The sequence below is a fragment of the Odocoileus virginianus genome, chromosome 20 (assembly GCF_023699985.2).
Source record: "Odocoileus virginianus isolate 20LAN1187 ecotype Illinois chromosome 20, Ovbor_1.2, whole genome shotgun sequence".
Taxonomy (NCBI): domain Eukaryota; kingdom Metazoa; phylum Chordata; class Mammalia; order Artiodactyla; family Cervidae; genus Odocoileus; species Odocoileus virginianus.
The window spans coordinates 24,018,462-24,040,553 of NC_069693.1; the positions used below are offsets into that span (position 1 = coordinate 24,018,462).

Here is a 22,092-nt window from a genome sequence, read left to right on the forward strand (position 1 = left end):
TAGGGCAGAAGAAAGCAGTTGGACAGGAATACACCAGGGCTTCAGAAATATTGGTAATATTCTACCACCTCAGCTGGAAAGAGAATACATTTTATTTATTTCACTTTTCTTTATACAACACATTTATATTTTTATATATATATAAATAATGGTGTATGAAACAGTTCAAATTTTTCAAAAGCTTTTGTACTACAGAGACAGTGAAAAGATCAGAGGGAAAGAGGGATGATTAGGCGGAGCACAGAGGATTTTTAGGGTAGTGAAACCACACTTTGTGATACTACAATGGTGAATACACGGCATCAGACATTTGTCAAAACCCATAGATGTACAACACCAAGAGTGAACACTAATATAAACTAAGGAGTTTGAGTCATAGCTACATGTCAATGCAGGTTCATCAACTGTAACAAATGTAGCGCTCTGATGCAGGATGCTGGCTGTAGGGGAGACTGTGTATCTGTAGGGTCAGGGGGCATATAGCAACTCTCCATACTCACTGCTCAATTTTTCTGTGAAATTAAAACTGATCTAAAAACTGAAACCTATTTAAAAAACAGCTTTTGTATTGCTAGTCCCCCTACCTCTGGATGCTGATCTCTGTTAAAAACCTATTTTAAGTGACACCTTCATAAGGCCCTTCCTGACATTTCCTCTTGCCACAGAGGAACCTATTACTCTTCTCTATGCTGCCACAGCTCCTGAACCTTTATTCCATTCTTTCCATGGGACGTGCATGGTATGAGTCCATCTACCACCCTTCCTTCACTGAGTGAAAAGAGGGCATCATCTTGGTGTTCTTTATATTTCAAACACTTATAGGAGTGTCTTACACATAACAATCCTCAGTAAACCTTAAATTATTTCATAACATAGTCATATAGTATATAAATTAATATAGAATAATCAATAATGTTACAACCAAATCTGATTTTTAGCCTCAAAGAAATTAATTCTACAAAGATGCTTCCAACATGCCTGCTATATTTGAAACGACACCTATCAGCATTTTAACTAGTTTTCTTTCCTTGCTGAATAACTGCCACAACTATAGATTTGAGCTCATTTGAAGGAATGCAAAGAGCTCTCCCTAAGATCATTTAATAGACCTATGCATAATTATCAATTTCCTCTTGAAGCTAACATTTGCTAAAAGAAAAGGGAAGATTCTATTAATGATCAAAACACTTGACTTTATGGATCTATTCCATTTAATGGTGAAAACTCAGTTCCCTGTTCCTGGGTTACTGCCAGGTGGTCTTTTACCGGGAATCATTCTAAACTTCGAATCACAGTTCAACAACCATCTGCCAAATCATATACAGGTATTGATATTTGCCACTCTACAGCTAAATTACATCAAATGTCAATGCAATCAACTCATTAGCAGGCTTGTATCAAGCTTCAGTGGTCACTACCCACTTCTGCACCTCTTTGATTAAGCAGTGTATGGACCGGTGTCCCTGCCTATCTACCAGCTGATCAGCTCAGTAATACAGCTAATAGAAAATCAAATGAGCAGAAAAAGAAAGTGTTAAAAAAAAAAAAAAAGCTCTATGAGCACTCTGACTGCTTTTTATGCAGAATATCAATATCCTATAATCTAGCAAGTAAAGCAAATGAAATTTAAAAATTGCTTAGAGAATCATTTTTTACCGAAAGCTACAAAAGGTCATTAAAAAGCATTATAATTGTCCCTGTATTATACTTTGCTATCGTTCTTCCATCTTTCCTGCTATCTGAGATTTTAAATCTGTCTTGCTGATGTAAAAACCATAAGCAAACCTGAAGTGTGACTGTCACATGCAGAGGCTGAATGTTAGAGGTCAACGCAGCTTACTGGTATGCTGGCCCACTGCTCCAAATTTTATATCTCTTCTGTCCCTCAGTTATTGCCTGACATGATTTAACAACTGTAATTCCTTATTTAACGATGTCAAAGGTTTTTAGGAAATTGACTGTATTTCACCAACGATATATTTCTTCTTGATTACAGAGTGGTTAAAATGATTTTAAACCAAGACAGCAAAATAAAGCAGTAATAAAATCAATAAAAGGTGCTTAAAACATTCCTTCTATTAGGTAATGGCATTTAAAATATCCGCAGCTTGTAATGGCACTTAGGATATGCCCAAAAATCAATGAGCTAAATTACTTATTGAACTAGTTAATTTGAACATTGAGTTTTTTATGTATATTGATAAAACGGGCTACAGAATACTCCTGGTAAGCAGCAGCAGCACGTTCATGGTCAGATGTCTCCCTCTGCTGGAAAAACAAATTAAATTTCCTCCAGTTACAGAACGAAAAGATAAAATATTAAAATTTGTAACCTCAAAAAGTCCACCATGGGTCTCTGAATCTTAAAAGGCTCCAGGAATTCATGAGAACAATACAAAATCATTAAGAGTTAAAAAAAACACATGCACCTTTTTAAAACTTTGTCATTAACCTAGACTATGGTACTTTAGAGAGTCAAGATGAAACAGCAGATGAGAATCAAAATTTAATTATTTTAAAACCCCCTTCTTAATTTTCTAACTATTATCCCAGGGTTTTTGGTATTTAAGAATAAGACTCTAAAAGCCTTGAATCCTTTCTCTTTGATGTTGGAAGGAAAAGGGTTTGAATTTTAAAAGAGAAAGTATAAATCTGTGCTCAAGGAAAAGTTCACATTCTTAGTAGTTTAATTTGATCAAAATCAAGTTTGAACTATCTTCGCAAATGAAGGATTTTGAGAACTCAAAGAAAGAACCTACTAAACAGCTTCACATTCCTCTCTCTGCGTGGGGTGGTATGAGAGTTTCCAATAGTATTATTACCATTATTTTTTTTTCAAACATCTACTATTTAAAATGCTAAGTACTTTATTGAAAAGACTCTTCACTGCTTTTCAATTTTTCCCCCTGCCAGTTCAGCCCTAAGCAGGTGTTAGACTTCTGAAGAGCTTGCCTCAGGACTTTTAACTGGAACTACAAAGGGGAGCTTCAGAAATTATGATAAAAGGTGTTAAGAGAGAAATGAAGGTGAAGAGGTTATCTGACACTAACCTAAAATTGTACATAGTACCTTTTGAAAAATTACAGCTACCCAGAATATACCATTTGGTTTTGAATGGTTTCATCAATAATAGTTCATGAATTTTTTTTCACTCACATTTCAACACACCTCATTTATATTCAAAACAACGGGTATATTTAAAATGACATGCAATGATGGGAAACTTTTAATCAAAGAGCTTTGCTCATTCCATATAACTTTGGTTTTGTTTTGGTTTTGCATACAGAGAAACTAAAATAGAAAATTACAGAGAATACTATTTTTTTTTTTTTGCATGCTGAAAGATCATTGACTAAACAGGAAACTACAGAGAATACTGTTACTCTTTTGCATGCTGAAAGATCACTGACCAACATTATGGATGTACTGTGTAACACACTACCCAAGTTACACAATACAGTTAGTAAGTGTATGACTCTGGTGCAGATGCTAATAAGATGACTAAGCTATGGTCCTGGCCTCCACATATACACTAAGACTAAAGAGATGCATGTCAAATGAATCATTACTATTGAGCACGATGAGCAATACAATAGAAATATGTACCAAGTGCCGTGGGGACTTCAAGGAAAGGAACCAACACTGCTGGGGAAGTTAAAGAAAACTAACAAGAGATGATCTACTGAGTGTGGTCCTTGAGAGAGATCTAGAAATTCTGGTGTTTAAGAGGTCAAGGGCAATTCAGAAAACAGAAACAGAATGATGAGCACAGGGAACAGCACATTTCTTTGGAAACAGATTAAACGGTTGGAGTTTCATGCTGGTTTCACAGAAGAGAGAGGGATAGGGGATGAGGCTCTGAGGGGATGGTTGAGGCAAAGTTAGGAAGAGTTTTAGACACCTTCCTAAAGTTCAGATTTTATCTCGTAGGCACTGGAAAGGTTCTGAAGGATTTTAAGGAAGTTATATCAGCACTTTGCATTGGGAGAAAAAAACAATGTCAGCAATTTGAAAGATGGCTTGAAGGTCCTGGCTGGAGGAGGGAAGAGGTACCTGCAGGAACAAACTGCAGAAATTTGGAAAACTTGAGAGAATGTCAATAATAATGAAGCACTACCACAAACCCAGGTTAATGCCTACTTCTGACTTTCAGGTCTAAAAGAAGAATCTTTCATATTATATGAACAACACACTGACTTTTGCCCTTTCTTGTTCTTGCTGAAAGCAAAAAAAAAAAAAAAGACAAACACTTCTCTATTCCTAAAACACAAAGTATAGCAACTTCAAATTGATTCAACTCATCATAAATTTCTCAATAGTTTTTCTACTTGCATTAAAACTTCAATTTCAACTGAAGTATGTGTGCATGTGCCCAAAACTGAAAGATGAATACAAAAATCTAAAATTAGTTGCTCTGTTTGAGAAACAGCCATTATTTAATATTTTTGCCCCTGTTTTTCTAATTTTAAAAAATGCTACTTTGATTTACTATCTTGAAGAAAATAAAGGAAAATATATATGTCCTTAAAAATGATGAAGGGCTTCCCTTGCGGCTTAGCTGGTAAGACATCCATCTGCAATGAGGAAGACCTGGGTTCGATCCCTGGGCTGGGAAGATCCCTGGGAAGGACTCCCTGAGAAGGGAAAGGCTACCCACTCCAGTATTCTGGCCTGGATAATTCCACGGACTGTATAGTCCATGGGGTTGCAAAGAGTCGGACACAACTGAGCAACTTCCACTTTAAAAGGATCTGTCCTCAAACCTTATGCTTGTTTCCACACTACCTTCATAAACCTGCATATAAAAATTTGGTAAAGGCACTTCCCTGGTGGTCCAGTGCTTAAGAATCTGCCTCGAAACATAGGGAACATGGGTTCAGCCCCTGGAACTAAGATCCCATATGCTGCAGAGCAACTAAGCCCGTGTCCTACAATTACTGAGCCCACATGTCACAACTAGAGAGTCCATGTGTCACAACAAAGATCCCATGTGTCACAACTGAGACCTGACACAGCCAAGTAAATAAAATTTTTTAAATAAATAAAAATTAAAATCTGGTTTAAAAAAAAAGTTCAATTTTACACTTTATCTAGAGTGCCTCTGTATAGCACAGGGAAAACTGCTCAATATTCTGTATTAACCTAAATAGGGAAAGAATTTGAAAAAAATAGATACAAGTATACACACACACACACACACATATATAACTGAATGACTTGGCTGTACACCTGAAACTAATACAACATTGCTAATCGACTATGCTCCAATATATAATAATAAAAAAAAAAAAAGAGTAGCTCTGAAAAGAATAGGAACAAAAGACAAAAATGGCATTCAAGATATTTTAAAATATTACATAGGTGAAACTAGTTGCTTGCTTATATTTATTAATCTAATGAATACTAAAAAAAAAAAACAGCTGAATACATGTGTAATCAAAGAAGAGGTAAATTCAAAATAAAGGTCCTTGAGGCTCAAACCAAAGTAGCTCCCAAGGCTGAATCTGGCCTCCTGGGTTTTCTTTTACAGTCAACTGTTATAAGTGTTCCTATACCAATCTTAAAGTGTCCTGTTTTAATCACAGCAGCCGCTAACACTGATCCTGAAAGAAAATTAACTCTTCAGATGGGAGATTTCCTACAGTCTGCACAGTCTCTCTGGGCTTCATCCAAGATAGATGAACTATGCTCCACTGTGGCCTCCTTACAGGCTTTCAAAGCACAATGGAAAATGGTTTTCTAACATATTTGTACCATGCAAGGGCTCCTGTGGAGAGTTCCATTTCTGGATATAAACTAGAAATTGCTGTAATTTTTTCATTCCTTTTTAATTTGCAGTTACCTGAAATATGACAACAACAAGAGAAATAACAATCATGCAGGTGTCCATGGCTAACACACAGGGACATCACTTGTGTAAAGCATAAAACAAGAAAAACCTCTTTAAACGAATCCAATCTTTCTGCAACAATTAGCCTTTTGAAAAATCAAAATGATCACCAATACATTTAGAAAAAGGAATCTTTTAAACACTCTTCTGTAAACTAAATATACCTGAGGCTAAAGAAGGATAAAGAAACACTCAACAAGGACTTTCCTCACAGTCAAGTGTTAAGACTATGCTCCCAATACAGGGGGCATGGGTTTGATCCCTGGCCAGAGAACTAAGATCCCACATGAGGCACAGCCGGAAAAAAAAAAAAAAACACTCAGCAAATGCAAAAGATAAATTTCAACTCTTTTACTGCTGGATTACTTAAAATATAAACACCAGTTAATAAAAAATTTTAAAAACTTTTTTTTTTTTTAAGCTGTGCCACGCAGCTTATAGGACCTTAGTTCCCCAACCAGGGGTTGAACCCAGGTCCTTGACAGTGAAAGCAGGCATCTTAGCCACTGGACCACTAAGGAATTCCCAAGAAAATATTCTTATAGTCTCCTATAACATATAATAACAATCCTACAATCTAATGATAACCATGTCTAACATCTGCTGAGTTCTCACTATGTTCCAAGAACCATGCTAAGCTCTTTATATCACAGACTTGTTTTTGCCAGCTAAGCATTCATTCCCCCCTTCCAATTACAGTATCCCCTTTTTCCTTCCCCACTCAAACTGGTCATGGTGAGCTGATCGATTGATCATAGTTGTACCATCTCCAAACCGACTCTAAACTGGACATTTAGAGAACTACATTCCCTCGAGCACAGCAGTCAGTTCAGAAAAGCTCCCAGTGCAAGAAAGGTCAATCAAATTTCATAAACAAAGGTTTGCAGTCCAAAGTCCCCCTTCCTTTAAAGATTTAAACCTGTGACTATCTGGAGCCATCAACATGTTTCCCAATCACTAGGAGGAAATCTGTCTGAATGCAACCAAAACACTGAAAGATGCTAAAAGATGGAGAAACTGAACCCCTGGAACAAGCAGGGCCCTTGAATGTGCTTGTTACATGAGATAATGAATTTCCCTTTGCTTCAGCTGATTAGAGTAGGGTACCATTACTAGCAATTAAGAATGGTCTAGTTAGAACACACACCTACAACTAACCCATGCAGTCACATGGGTCTACACTACTCAGCCAGGGTCCTCTCGGCTACTCATGAACCCGCAGCTGGCTCCAACCTCTGCTGCTGGCCCTGTCTCTCATCACTGTGTGTGTGTCTACAGCAGGCCCCAGCCCCCACACAGGAATCTGCAGCTGGCCCCTACTGCCAAGCATGTGCACACCACCAGATTCTTACCACCACTGCTACCTGAACCGGAACCTAGGCACCAGAGACCTAAAGGCACCACTGAGTACCTCAACAGTCCTTGCAGTTACTGCAGATCCCTCACAGGTCTCCCCAAGAATCATGCATTATCGATGTGGTGGACCCGTACCTGAGCCAACAAGTCACACACCCTTGAACCCTGAGGTTCTACTCACACCCACAATTAACACCCCACACCACTAGAGCCACAGCCATAGCACACTCCAGACTGCACTCACAAGTGAAGGTGTTTATTTTTTTCTGAAGTCAGTCCAGAAAGTCTCGAAGAGGTGACTGCTTCTTCAAATGCATGTGCATGGCTATAGGGAACACAAGAAATCAGGGAAACAGGACACCACCAAAGAAAATGGTGAACTTTCAGCACCCCTGCAAGGATGTGTGAACTCCAGCAATGAATACAGCTTAGACTAAAGGTGGCATATCTTCTAACTTTTTCTTCCAAATCTAATAAGATGATAAACAGAGGATGCAGAGTTCAAAGTATTGCTGCCATGATCGCAGGACTATTATTCCATGTTCTGGACATGACAAAAATAAGAACTCTTTCAAGATACTAAGGTCTCTGGGAGTTATCTCCCTAGATTGAAAGACAAAGGTGAAATAAGTGACAGATTGAATGAGACAGTGGCATAGGAATTTCTAGCACTCATCCTCTCCCGGAAACATCAATTGGAACAACCATCCACATGCAAAAATAACTTCACAAGCACTAAGAACGTCAGATAAGGGATTACAGTACCTAATCCAATTTAAAATGGGCAGAGGACCTGAATACAGATTTTTTTAAAAGACATACAAATGACCAACAGGTACATGAAAAGATGCTCATCACCATTAATCATCAGGGAAATGCAAATCAAAACCATAATGAGCTATCGCCTTATGCCTGTTAGAATGGCTATTATCAAAAAGACAGGAGATAAGAAGCATTAGTGAGGATATGGAAAAAGGGGAACCCTTGTGTACTCTTAGTGGGAATGTAAATTGATATATCCACTATGGAAAAGAGTATGAAAGTTCCTTAAAAAAAAAAAAAAAAAACTACAAATAGAACCACCATATGATTCAGCAACCCCACTTTCAAAGGAAATGAAATTACTATCTCAAAGAGATGTCTGAAACCCCATGTTCAATGTAGTATTATTCACAATGGCCAAGACATGGATACAACCTAAGTGTCAATAAAGAAAATGTGGTGTATATATACTCAGCTATAAAAAAGAAGGAAATCCTGCCATTTGTAACAAAATGGATGGATCTTGAGGGTATTAATACTAAGTGAAATGTCACACAGAAAGACAAATACTATATGATCTCTCTTATATGCAGAACTGAAAAAACTGGAATCCACAGAAATAGAGTAGAATAGTTAGTTGTTGCCAGAGGCTGGCAGTGGGGGAAATGTGAGTTGTTGGTCAAAGGGTACAAACTCCCAATTATAAAATGGAGAAATGGAGATCTAAGGTACAGTATGGTGACTACAGTTAATAATACTATAGTTAATACTATAGTTAATAATAACTATAGTTATTATATATTTGAAGTTGCTCTTAAATGTTCTTATCACAAAAAGAAAATGGTGATTATGTGAAATGATGCAAGTGTTAACTAACCTTATTGTGGTAATCATTTTGCAATATAAACATGTATCAAATCATCATATTGGACACCTTATACTTACATGTTACATATCAATTACATCTCAATAAATTTGAGAAATGAACTTAACACTAAAAAAGAAAGACATGGGGTAAGCGATTAAAAGGCACAAACTATTATTATAAAATAGGCTACAAAACTATACTATACACACAGGGAATATAGCCAATATTTTATATTAACTATAAATGGAGTATAACCTTTATAAATTGTGAATCACTATATCATACACCTATAACTTATATAATATGCCAACTATATGCCAATAAAAAATAAATAAAATTTTAAAAATTACATCTCTTTAAAAAATATAGAAAAACAGTTAAACGAAAATAAAATGTACTACACTTATGCTCTCATCAGAGCCTCTTAAAGTGAAGTCTAGAATTAAATGAACAAAAGAAAGTAGATTTCTTATGTCTTCTTCTACATTCCTCTGGATGAATTTAGCCCCTAGTGGGTACAAAATCAATTATTATTTCAAGTCAGTTTCATTAAAAAAGAAAAAGAAAAAAATAGGACATGAAAAATACCTTACTTATGGTTTCAAGCTGTCTTCTTACATCCTTTAAATAAGTTAGTCCAAAAACATGCTTCTTTTAGACTTCAATTCTTATGCCTAACCTGACACATAAGAAAAATTAAAATCAACCTTTGATCTTAAAAAATTAAGGGGAAAAACCCTTCCAAGATCTTTTTGTAACAGTTACATGTCTACCCCATGTTGAATAGCGTCATATAAAAGATGAAACAAGAACATCTACTTTGAACAAGGCACTAAACACCAGCAAGCAAGCTTTAACACATCACACAATGGAACTGACTTAAATTTCCTTAATTTAAAATTTCTATTATTTAAATTCTTAAGAAGTAGCAGCAATTATCTAACAGCCAAATCAAAACTATTAAAAGAAATGAGGAAAATCCAAAACAGTGTTCCCAAAAGTTGGAACAGTACATGAAATGAAAGTGAGAGGCAGGGCCCAGAAAGAAGAGCAAAAGTTTGCAATCAATTATCCTCCAATCTTAAAAATTAAAAAAAGACTATCAAAAGCTTTCTTTTTGGAAGAAAGCTAAGGTTCAGAACAAAAGTCTCCTGGTCATTCTTCAGAGAGGTCAGGTTCTCTGGTGTTACAGGTAATTTGGAAGGTGCTTAAAAACAGGTTGTTATTATTCAGTCGCTGTGTAGTGTCCCACACTTTGCGACCCCATGAACTACACGGTCCATTGAATTCTCCAGGCCAGATTACTGGAGTGGGTAGCCCGTTACCTTCTCCAGGGGATCTTCTCAACCCCAGGGATGGAACCCAGGTCTCCCACATTGCAGGCGATTCTTTACCAACTGAGCCACCAGGGAAGCCCTCGAAACAGGACAAACAATAAATAATTCACGTTGTTGAAGTACTATTTTTGCTTGCAGAAACAGCAACTCAAAAAGTTGACAGAAAACTAAAAAAAAAAAAAAAAAAAATTGACAGAAAACTAGACTTGTATGGATTTTAAGTTTGCCTCCTTCCGCAAATAAGCTTAAACCTTCTTTTCCTACGTTTCCTCTTTTAGTCTGTTTTCTCTTTTTCAGCTAAATATGAAAACATATTCCCTTACGGCTTTCCAGCTTTTTTGGTCAATCTTTTTATAAGTTTTCATTCTTATAGCTCTTGTTAAATGGTAAGTAATATAAAGACAGATGGGAAAACATAGCCAGGTTGACTATTAGCTAAGAGTCCACAGCAAAGATTAAGAGGAAATTCTCCGACAATAAAATAATAATGAGATACATTACCAAACCTATTTTAAGGGAATGCCCTAATGCTAGAAATTCAAAGCTAGTTCCTCTAAGAAGCTCCTTTTAAGGATAAGGCAGGTGTGCTGCAGTCCATGGGGTCGCAAAGAGTCGCACACGACAGAGCGACTGAACAACCTCTAAGAAATTCTGGAGGATTTTGACTAGAATTGAAAGTGAACATTTTCTGAATGATGGAAACACTACTATTTACATTTTTTCCTCAGCATTGTCTGGTCTTCGGGTGGGGGAGGGGAGGGGAGCTAAGAAGATTCTGAGGTGAAAAGTCACAGCGGTGACAGTGCAGGGCAAACACCGGGAGGTCAACCTTTTTCAGTCTCTAGTGAGCTGTTAGCTTTCATGACCTGGGAAATTCTTAGCCTGTCACCCGAGCCAGGTCCCGCCTTCCCCAGCACTTCCCCTCCTCAAGGCTGGAGCAGGAGGGACACTACCAGTCCGACGCGCGGGGCACTCTGGGAGCGGAAGAAGGAGTCGCGCGGCGGCGGCTCAGCCGGAAGAGGAGGAGCCAGGCCTGGAGGATAGCCGAGAGTTACTGCCGCTCCGGCTGCCGGTGTTTGCGGGTCGCGGGGCGCAGGGCCTGGTGGGCGGGGTGTGTCGCGATGCTGGAGCTGGCGGTGCAGAAGGTGGTGGTCCACCCCCTGGTGCTGCTCAGTGTGGTGGATCATTTCAATCGGTGAGCGGGCGGCACGGGGCGGCCTGCCGGGGCCGGTGGCGCCGCCGCTGCTGAGTCACGGGCGCGCTGGGTACGGCGCGGCGGCCGCGGGGGTGCTGACGCACCGGGGGTGGCCTTGAGTCGCCGAGGGGCCCAGATTAAGTCCATTCATGAAGCCCAAGTTACCCGGAGTCTTCTGCCCAGCCGGCACTCCCGGGAGCTGAGCTGATCATTTCCTTTACCCACTCCGTACGATGCCAGAGTATGGGGAGCAGGTTTCATTTGATCCTGATCTCCAGTCCTCCTGCCCATCTATCGCCTCGTCCGCCCCTTTTCGCCTAAGAGACTCGATGTCTGGTAGGAAAGCCCTTCAGACTCGCGCTTTTTGGCTCTGAAGGCTGTCACCGAAAGTCTGGTCCCGAAGGGCTCCCTGCCAAGAACTGTGCTTTTAACTTGTGGAAGTTTCAGGAGTGGGAATCTGGTTTGACGATAGCTTAAAACGTAGCTATATTAAGTCTTAAAGTCAAGTTTTTCTTGTAAAAATGAGACCAGTTGGAGATGTAGGCGTTAATGAATAAGAAAACATCCCACAGATGTTTCTTCTGCCTTCGCTTGCTTGTTTTCGAGTTCTTCTTCTCGCGGGACCTTTACACGTGTTCATAAGTTTTACAGTAGTTACTTGAATTGGAAAGTTGTAAGACCCAGTTGGGAGCATCTGCTATAAAGTCACTGTTGCTAAGTGCCCGTTCTCTTGCTTTATACAACTCCCAATTCAACCAGAGCCAAAACCAAACTCAAAGACTCCTGTGAGGTTTAGGGTCCTCAGTTTAGTTCCATTTCTTTGTAGGACCCTTAGCCTAACAAGATACCTGAGCTTTTCCACTGTACAATTACTGTTTTTCTCCCATAGGATACTAGAAGTGCTAAGAAGGCAGGAATCATTTCAGTTCTGTTCAGTCAATTAAACAAACATTTTTAAGGGCATAGTGAAGGCAGACACTGCAAGCTGCTGTATCAGACAATTGTAGGGTTTTCTGAAACACAAATTCATTTCTGTAGATTGGAAGAAAAACCCATGTGTGGAAATTTCCTTTGAACTTAGATTTCCCCAAAAAATCAGAATGCAGAATACTTAATTCTGATCCAAGCCCTAGACATAGTAAGCATTTATAAGTTTGCCAAATCATGTGTTTAGATAAGTACAGTTCAATCGGTGTGAACCACCAACTGTTAAGAAATTGTGGTTCATTTCACAATGACTTTTGTCTGTCCTTTGAACATAGAATTGTTTGTTATGTCACATTTGTTAGTGGTTAAAGGAGAATTCTACATAAAAACCAATGAAATAAGTGAAACACTTGTCGTTCCTTAGCACAGAATTACTAAGGGGGTTTGGTTTGGAGATAGAAATTTGGAGAAATTTTTCTCGTTCACTGAGCCCTCCTCCCAGCTGATTAGTCACCAGCTCAGTTCCAGCTTCTGCCTCATTTAGCCATTCAGAGAGATGACCAATGACATACACACACTCCTGGGTCAGCACAATTTTCTCAGCCCCCAGATAACACACAGAATTGTGTACGCCATCTAGTTGGGCTTGTTTCAGAGAAGAGTTGGCAACCTGGACCGTAACACTGGTTCAACTTTAGCATCTTTATCCCTGAAAAGGTTGGAGGCTAGAGAACATAGAGAAAGTTTAAGAAAGAAAGGTAAGCTGTTATCAAAATAAAAAGTTAAATGTGTTTTCAAACACCAACCAGATAACATTTAAAACTGTAAGATCTGGGGAGTTTTCACTTTCTCCATTTTAAATTTCTATAAGGTTTGAGGGTTGTTTGTTTGTTTGTTTGTTTGTTTTAAGACTAACTACATTTGTTTAGTGGGGTCAGTTCCCAGCTAAGCTGAATTGTATCGGTGCATTGGTATTTCGTTTTAGGTATCTTCTTGTTGAGTCTGTTCCTATCCAGATTGATCTTTTGTTTTCTCATTCAGAATAGGCAAGGTTGGAAACCAAAAACGTGTTGTTGGTGTGCTTTTGGGGTCGTGGCAAAAGAAAGTACTCGATGTATCCAACAGTTTTGCAGGTAAAAGAAAAATCTGTCAATTATACCTCAGTTGTTTTTTTTATAATAGACAAATTTTACATTTTCTGAGTATGATTAAAATGTCACTTAACTTTTAAAAAGAAAGAAAATTTCGTGGTCTCCATTTTTTTTATTGCAACAGGGATGCTAAAGGCTACACACAGAAGTAGATAGTAAATATTTTTAAGTATTTTCAGGCCATGTGGTCTCCATTGCAACTGCTTAGCTCTGCCGATGTAGCAGGAAAGCAACTAAAAACAGTATGTAGACAAACTAATATCCATATTGCATAAAACTATTAAAATAGGCAGTGGGTATAGTTTGTCAACCCCTGCACTAAACTATTAAACGTGGTTACGCTAAGAGTCGGACACGACTGAGCGACTTCAGTTTTACTTTTCACTTTCATGCATTGGAGAAGGAAATGGCAACCCACTCCAGTATTCTTGCCTGGAGAATCCTAGGGACGGCGGAGCCTGGTGGGCTGCCGTCTATGGGGTCGCACAGAGTCGGACACAACTGAAGTGACTTAGCAGCAGCAGCGGTAACATGGGTAGGCAAGGGGGAGGTAAAAACCTTCTTTTCACTCTGTTTTGTGAATGTTCAGAAGAATGTATCTGTGTATTTTATGATTAAAGCAACAATAATGAACAACAAAATAATTGCTGGCATAGCTACTAGACTAGAGGTCACTAACTCCAGTGTCTAAAAGGATCAGGCAGTAATGTAATTTGCCCAACAGAAATACTAGGAAATGATGGCGCTTTTAGCAAACTGAAGAACATGTATCCTTTTCAATGGAGGTGACCTCTGTATGGCTATAGCCAGTTACTGCCAGGTCTTCCAATTTTTCAAGAGAGCCTGGAGGTCTAGATTTGTATGTGAAATCTTCCAGTTTTTAATAAAAACAACTCAAAAATACTTTTAATACTGTATTGGACAAGCTAAAGACATGGGTCAAATCTGGCCTAGAGGTCCCCAGTTGTGGTGTATGCCCTTAGAGTTCTTTCTATCTGGCACCCTAAACTGTTTTTTGGGGGTTTTTTTCCTCCTCTCTAGTTCCTTTTGATGAAGACGACAAAGATGATTCTGTCTGGTTTTTAGACCATGATTACTTGGAAAACATGTATGGAATGTTTAAGAAGGTCAACGGTAGGTGGCATTGTAGCACGGGTATATGTGTGTGAGGGGTGGTAATGTAAATGTACCTGTGTGTCCCTAATGCCTTTTATAAGTATTCACTTTTGTTTCTCTAATGTCAAAGACCCTTTCACTTAGCTAGACTAAAGTAAGGCCAGTGGTAGTAGACAAATGAGGTAGAATAAATGAGAAACTGGCGTAGCAATTTAAGGCCAGCTAGACCACCTAGGTTTCAGGGGGGAGAGAGCCCTCTGCAGCAGAAAAGCAAAAAGTTATCAAATAAAATCCACATGCCTCTAGAGCTTTAGTACCACCAAGGTAAATATCTCTTTCATGTCGATCATTTTCATTTCATTACAGCAGCCACATTGCTTTGGAAATGTTTATTCCCACAGCTCTCACTGTTGTAATCTATGTGAGATGAACTTGCATTTGTTTATATATTCCCTTGGAATTGTTTTCTAGTTGCTTCATGTATGGCTGGTTTCCTAAACTAGTCTGAGATATAGCTCTCTCTAGATTTCTCCTGCTGTTTATTTTCAGAGATTCCTGCTTTTGAATTTAAGATTTCATAAGCATGTCAAGGTTTGGATGTCTGGAATTTTTGAAAAGGTAGAGAACATAACTACTGAAGTTCTTACCCTTTTTGAGGGAAATATATAGATCTTTATGTAACAGTTGAAAGCCACTATTTTTTTCCTTCATAGCCAGAGAAAGAATAGTTGGATGGTACCACACAGGCCCTAAACTACACAAGAATGACATCGCCATCAATGAACTCATGAAAAGATACTGCCCTAACTCAGTAAGTGCATTTTATCTTTAAAACCCTTGACTGATAATTGTTTGCCAAAAACAAGAAAAAGAGCCTCCTAGTGGATAGTGAATCATTTCACCACTTTTTCTCTATAAACTTGTGTTAATTTGCAGTGCTTTTTGTAGTATACAATAACCCAATGTATTTAGTAAATTAAACATCTGCTCAGTGCTAAGTATGTAAGTTACCTTCCTTAATCCTCTCAACTGTATGGGATTGTTATCATTTTTACAAATGAGAAAATTGAGGTTCAGAATGGTTAGTAAGGTCTTCTGAGGGTGCAGCTAGGATTAAAACGCTGGCTGTCTTGACTCTTAATTTCCTTCTGCTTGATTCCTTCCTCACTATCTACCTTTCACCTTGTTAATGGATGGGGTTGAAGAGCAGAGCAAATGATAAGAAATTTGAAATGTAAAGTCTTTTTTTTTTTTCCCTGAAAATTCTGGCTCATCTGGTTAAATGAATGAAAAAGCTTCAGTAATCATTTTTCAGAATGGCTGCAGTTATTCCCTGTGTGCTTAGTACAAGGTGGTTTGCTAAGATGTGTTTTTCTGCCAGGTATTGGTCATCATTGATGTGAAGCCAAAGGACCTGGGACTGCCCACAGAAGCATATATTTCGGTGGAAGAAGTTCATGATGTAAGTCATCTTGTTATGAGCCTATTTAGAATTGCTACTTTTAGGGCCATTGGGTTTTTCCCCCATTTCAAGTCAACAAATACTTTATAACAAAAGGTTATTGATTTCTGTCAACAGTTTGATATTATGTTTTTTCCCCCTTGAGTGTTTGAGTCACCAAATTTTAGAAATGGAGAGGACCACAGCAATCTAAAATCTCCTTTTACAAATGAAATTGAGACCAAAGTAGTCAAATTATCACCCAGAGATGTTCTCAGCAGAGTAAATGCAGAGCCTGGTGAGCTTCATCTTAATGTAGTCCCATTTCCACTGTTGGCCCACCTCTGACAGTCTTCTCCTGGAAGTTACTAGGTTTTCAAATAGAGTAAGTCAGAACTGCCTGGAGCTAGATGGCAAAACCCATCTGTACAATTTGACACCTATATAGTTGGCTCCATTGTATTCAGTACCTGCTGTGTGGTCTTGCTAGCTTGTGCCTTGGGTATGGACAGGATAAGCTGCCAAAATAGCTTTTCTCTATTTCCAGGAAACAGAATTGAATGCAGATTCTAGGATAAGATTTGTTGTGGAAACTATATGAGTTTTGTTTTGAGCATAAAGTATTTGCATTTAGGGTATACAAAGAGCTCAATCTTGAATTTCCAAAGTCAGAAGTCGGAGAGATATAGAGTAAATATTGTCTTCCTTCTTATAGTTATCCAATTTTAAAATCTGGAAAAGGTTTTTTTAACTTAGCTTCCTGCAAATGTTCCTTGCCCTGAGCTCTGTGTGGGTTTCTCTTTGCCTTACTACTAGAGAACTTAGATCCAGATCTGTTGCATAGTTGCAGTAAAGCTTTCCTCCCTGGTCTTGATACAGTTGTTACAAGTTAAATTTTACCTTGCCTCTTTCAAAAAGGAGTTTGAGGCTGCTTGCGCACACACATGCATATGCATGCACACACACACACCCCCCAATGAAACAGGATTTTTTAATAGAAGATAGAGGGGATGTGAGGGTCATAGTATACGATGAAGCCAGGGAAAAAATCAGTACCTGAAAAGACATGCCATGAAGTCCTGCACAGGTGTTGGAAGGCTTTGACCATCCTAGCATACCAAGCCAAGAGGAAAATGTCATTTTCAGGATTCACACTATGCTGGATAAAATAACAACAGCTGATGTTTATACCACTTAGTGTAAGTGAAGTGACTCTCCCAAGATCGCACAGCTCCCTTGGCACACACACGGCCGGGCCAGGCTTTGCATCTAAGCCATCTGCCTACATCCTGTGCACGCGCTGCACTGCACTCCTGCTTGCAAACAATTCACAGCCTTTACAGGAGATGCACTGCCTCTTCTGGCACTGGATCTGAGAAAAGTTCCTCCTGAGTCCCATCAAGAAATCGGGGTGTGGAGAAAAGGGAACCCTCTTACACTGTTGGTGGGAATGCAAATTAGTACAGCCACTATGGAAAACAGTGTGGAGATTTCTTAAAAAACTGGAAATAGAACTGCCATATGACCCAGCAATCCCACTTCTGGGCATACACACCAAGGAAACCAGACCTGAAAGAGACACGTGCACCCCAATGTTCATCGCAGCACTGTTTATAATAGCCAGGACATGGAAGCAACCCAGATGCCCATCAGCAGACGAATGGATGAGGAAGCTGTGGTACATATACACCATGGATTATTACTCAGCCATTAAAAAGAATTCATTTGAATCACTTCTAATGAGATGGATGAAACTGGAGCCCATTATACAGAGCGAAGTAAGCCAGAAAGATAAAGACCATTACAGTATACTAACACATATATATGGAATTTAGAAAGATGGTAACGATAACCCTATATGCAAAACAGAAAAAGAGACTCAGATGTATAGAACAGACTTGTGGACTCTGGGAGAAGGCGAGGGTGGGATGTTTCAAGAGAACAGCATTGAAACATGTATATTATCTAGGGTGAAACAGATCACCAGCCCAGGTTGGGTACATGAGACAAGTGCTCGGGCCTGGTGCACTGGGAAGACCCAGAGGGATCGGGTGGAGAGGGAGGTGGGAGGGGGGACTGGGATGGGGAATACATGTAAATCCATGGCTAATTCATTTCAATGTATAACAAAAACTACTGTAATGATGTAAAGTAATTAGCATCCAACTAATAAAAATAAATGGAAAAAAAAAAAAAAGAACAGAATAGAGAACTCAAAAAGAAATCAGTAGGTAATACAGCAAACCACATCTACTAATGGGTTCCTTGATTAATTCAGGCCACCAGAAAATCAGTGATTCTCACCACGTTATTTGGTGCACTGATCATTTGACCCAATGGACAGTAGATGGTTCAAAGTTATATTCTCTAACATAAACTTGTCTCAGGCACAATGTTGAGAGTATGGCCTATTTTAGATTGAACTGTGACAAACCTTAAAATTTAGCTGAATTGAGACTTCTCTGAATGTCCATCTCTACTAAAGACAGTACCAAGGTTTTCCTCAGAAATAAGCTAAGGATGATGCCCCAGTACACCTCAACCCTGAGTAGGACTGCTGTGACAGCTTTCAAAGCAAACTTTATCCACCCTTGCCACAGAAAACCCAGTAATAACATCCCTCAAGTGATCTGACTTAAAGCAGAAGCATCAAGGTGTGAAAAGAAACAACCGCTAGTTTGTTTATTTGTTGTAAGTAAATAACTATAATTAAGTCTCCTCTCCCAGGATGGAACTCCAACCTCAAAAACATTTGAGCACGTGACCAGTGAAATTGGAGCTGAGGAAGCCGAGGAAGTTGGAGTTGAACACTTGTTACGGTGAGACTTTAGGATGGCATCAGAATCAGAAACTGCCCAAGAGGCTGCTTAGTGTAAGGAAAAGATCCATATCAAGAGTCCAGAGACCTGGGCTGTAGTCCTGGATCATCTATGAAATGTCCTGAGTTAGGATTTATGACTCTGGATAGCGCACCTTGTCTGGAAACTACAATGCTGGCTGTGACAGGAATAGATGCATGTTAAAAGCAAGTGTGTGTTCTTTAAGTGTACGTCCTTTTCAATGAATGTAGCTAGCCAGTTTTCTGCAGGGAATCTGCATCAAGGCCTTTTACACTGTAGGGGACTTCCTTAGTAGTCCAGTAGCTAAGACTCCACGCTCACAATGCAGGGGGCCCGAATTTGATCCCTGCTCAGATAACTAGATCCTACATGCTGCAACTAAAGATCCAGAGTGCCACAATTAAGACCCGACATGGCCAAATATTAAAAAAGAAAAAAGAAAAATACTTACAGAACCCTGACTTGTTTGAAAGGTCATAGATTTTCTCAATAAGATTTGTTTCAGTTCAGAAAGTTGGTACTGACTGATTTAAAAGCATCTCAAAACATCTTATAGATGCAGGTGAAAAGAATGCTACCCTCTTTAGGAAAAAGAGAAATTGAAGTAGAGGGGGATTTTTTTTTAATTTTTAGTGAACATGATTTCATTTTAGCTCTCTTCTTTTGAAAGATGTCATGTGATGAGAAAGATAAAACATATGCTTCCAAATGAAAACAAGGTTAAGGCACTTTATACTCAAATCTTTATCAAATGGAGAAGTAACATTTTTGCTTTAGAAAACTTGCCCCTCCTCACAAACTGAGTTATTCCCTTAGAATGAGAAAATCTGTGTGATGGTATAGGACACTGATGGATACCTTTTCTTTGCTCTTTCTTGTGGGTTCCTACAGAGACATCAAAGACACTACAGTGGGCACTCTCTCCCAGCGGATCACAAACCAGGTCCATGGTCTGAAGGGACTCAACTCCAAGCTCCTAGACATCAGGGGCTACCTGGAGAAGGTGGCCACTGGCAAGCTGCCCATCAACCACCAGATCATCTACCAGCTGCAGGATGTCTTCAACCTGCTGCCAGATGTCAGCCTGCAGGAATTTGTCAAGGCCTTTTACCTGAAGACCAACGATCAGATGGTGGTGGTATATTTGGCCTCACTGATCCGTTCTGTGGTCGCCTTGCACAACCTCATCAACAACAAGATTGCCAACCGGGACGCAGAAAAGAAAGAAGGGCAAGAAAAGGAAGACAGCAAAAAGGATAGAAAAGATGACAAAGAGAAAGAGAAGGAAAAGAGTGATGTAAAGAAAGAAGAGAAAAAGGAGAAAAAATAAAACATGTAGCTTTTTAATTTGTAAATTAAAATCTTGTAAACTAACTCATTGTGCCGCCAGAGGGTTCTTTAAAGTGCTTGTTAAAAAGCTGTATTGATGAGAGCTCTCTGGATAGAGGGACTGACCTCGAACCTAAACTGCAGCTTCGGCTACTGTGCGTTGGGGAGGTGATAGCTCAGGTTTCAGACTGTGTGAGAAAAGTGAAGAGAAGTAAGCGTACTCCCCCTACTTTTATCTGTGAGACCAGGAGTTGAATTTTTCCCGTCTCAAGAGACTCTTGGGGTCTGTTTCTGGCAGTCTACAAAATTGCAGAATGGAATGCATGAATTCCATAAGTGCTCTGCCTTGGAACACTTTGAGGTCTGACCCTCAGGACTCTGAGAATACTGCCCCGCGGGACTTCTCAGACCCGTAGCTCTGGCATTCTCGGGGCTTGGGATCAAGATATTGTTTACCTTCAAAGAAACAATTAAATGGCTTGGTTTTTAAGTCTGTGTTCTGGTCGTTTTTAACTCTGGGAGTGGTGATCCATTATTTTCAGAAGCAACAAAGACAGTTTTTAATTGACAGTTTTTAATCCTTGAAGCTGCCTGAAAGAATTTTAGACTGGATCCTTTATGAAAAAGAGAATCTCATTCTTTTAAAAATAGAGCTGTAATGAGAGTTCCCAACTGGGCCCAGAAGACCTGGGTCATAGTTCATACCTCAGATTCCTCACTGGTGAAGTCCCTAGAGCAGTCTTTCTTAAGTTTTCATAAGGGACACATTTACTTACTATTGCAGTAGGTACATCAAACGACAAGGTCAGTGGGATGGAACAAAGCTTCCCAAAGTAAATAAAGGTACTTAATCATTTGACTTAATAGCTGTCACTTGGATACTAACTTCCTTTTTTGAGTAGTTAGAACCTCTCTAAGAGTTCTCTAATGTACTACATGGACTATCGGTGTTCAACTATTTAAGAATACAATAAAATAGCACTAAAATGAAGTTAGTGGAATCTCATAAACCACTTCTTAATGTTACAATGCCTCAAAGTTGCCAGAAGCATACATTTTTAATCAACAGACCTGCCTGCCAAAGAACGAGTTAGTGGAAATTTGGGGGTTGATTTTTATCTGACAGAAATAGAACTACCCAGGTCAGTGGTCACTTCAAAGTTCATTAAGATGCTGAGATAAAAAGAAATAGCAAAGGGAAGAAAACTAGAGAAGTTTTTTGTCTGTTGTGGCAGTCAAACATCAGATGGTTGTTCCCAGTACATCTAAGTAAAAGAAATTTGAAATACATAGTTCAAAGCTTGAGATGATGCATTTAAAATGACAAAGGGTGTGTTAACGTTTTTGAGATTTTGTTGCCATGTTTAGAACAGACTGGTGTGAGAAAGGGAACATTTCAGGGTAGGCAGCAAAGACAAGAGATGCCACGGCCCTGGGGCCAAGCAGGGGCAAGGAGAAAGTTATCCCAAAGAGTGAGTCCTTTATGTAGGGTGGGGGTGGGGTGGGGGCAACTCAAGACTACACAGGATCAGATCCACCTTTAGAAGAATGATCATTTAAAAAGCTTTCCCAGGGTCTAATAGGACAATGTCACAGGCTTTTAAGTTGTCACTGTTTGATAAATTGGAATGTCTTGAACATGTAAGAACATGGGAATACCCAGGCCTTGTTATATTTAACAGTTGGACCTGCATATGGACAAAATTGACTTTTACCTTACTAACAGGATCTTCAGTTCCTCCTTCTAACAAAAAGTGTCTGTAGCCTCTAGAGTCATGTAGGCTCATTTTCTCAGGCAAAATTGCTGCCATCCTACGTAAGAGGGTGAGCTTTATAAGACTGTTGATGAAGGCTTGCTTATATAAATAGCAGCTGATTTG

The 22,092-nt window shown here is 39.2% G+C and overlaps 1 protein-coding gene and 1 long non-coding RNA gene across 4 annotated transcripts in view; one reads left to right on the forward strand and one right to left on the reverse strand.

The window, feature by feature from the left end:
* LOC110122666 (uncharacterized) overlaps nt 1-11,181 on the reverse strand; it is a 157,475-nt gene extending 146,294 nt beyond the window's left edge. For 2 of the 3 annotated variants that reach the window (XR_011482175.1, XR_002309300.2), the window contains exons 1-2: nt 10,202-11,181; nt 9,470-9,555 (exon numbers count right to left, since the gene is read on the reverse strand). This is a non-coding gene — a long non-coding RNA (uncharacterized lncRNA). Of the gene's footprint in view, nt 1-9,464; nt 9,556-10,201 lie in introns of all 3 variants that reach the window. The other variant, XR_011482176.1, reaches the window with a different exon arrangement.
* A 59-nt stretch (nt 11,182-11,240) lies between these two features.
* On the forward strand, nt 11,241-20,702 carry PSMD7 (proteasome 26S subunit, non-ATPase 7). The gene is made up of 7 exons (XM_070451084.1): nt 11,241-11,408; nt 13,377-13,468; nt 14,528-14,620; nt 15,316-15,413; nt 15,984-16,064; nt 18,771-18,862; nt 19,775-20,702. The coding sequence occupies exons 1-7, from the start codon at nt 11,335-11,337 to the stop codon at nt 20,211-20,213; spliced, it is 969 nt and encodes a 322-aa protein (XP_070307185.1). The 5' UTR covers nt 11,241-11,334; the 3' UTR covers nt 20,214-20,702.
* The last annotated feature ends 1,390 nt before the right edge of the window (nt 20,703-22,092 follow it).

What these genes read in the sequence shown, in the direction of transcription:
- PSMD7 (XM_070451084.1), top strand. Translation starts at nt 11,335, where the DNA reads ATGCTGGAGCTGGCGGTGCAGAAGGTGGTGGTCCACCCCCTGGTGCTG. An exon ending in TGTATCCAACAGTTTTGCAG is followed by an intron (nt 13,469 to 14,527) that starts GTAAAAGAAAAA and finishes CCTCCTCTCTAG; the next exon opens with TTCCTTTTGATGAAGACGAC. An exon ending in CGGTGGAAGAAGTTCATGAT is followed by an intron (nt 16,065 to 18,770) that starts GTAAGTCATCTT and finishes CTCCTCTCCCAG; the next exon opens with GATGGAACTCCAACCTCAAA.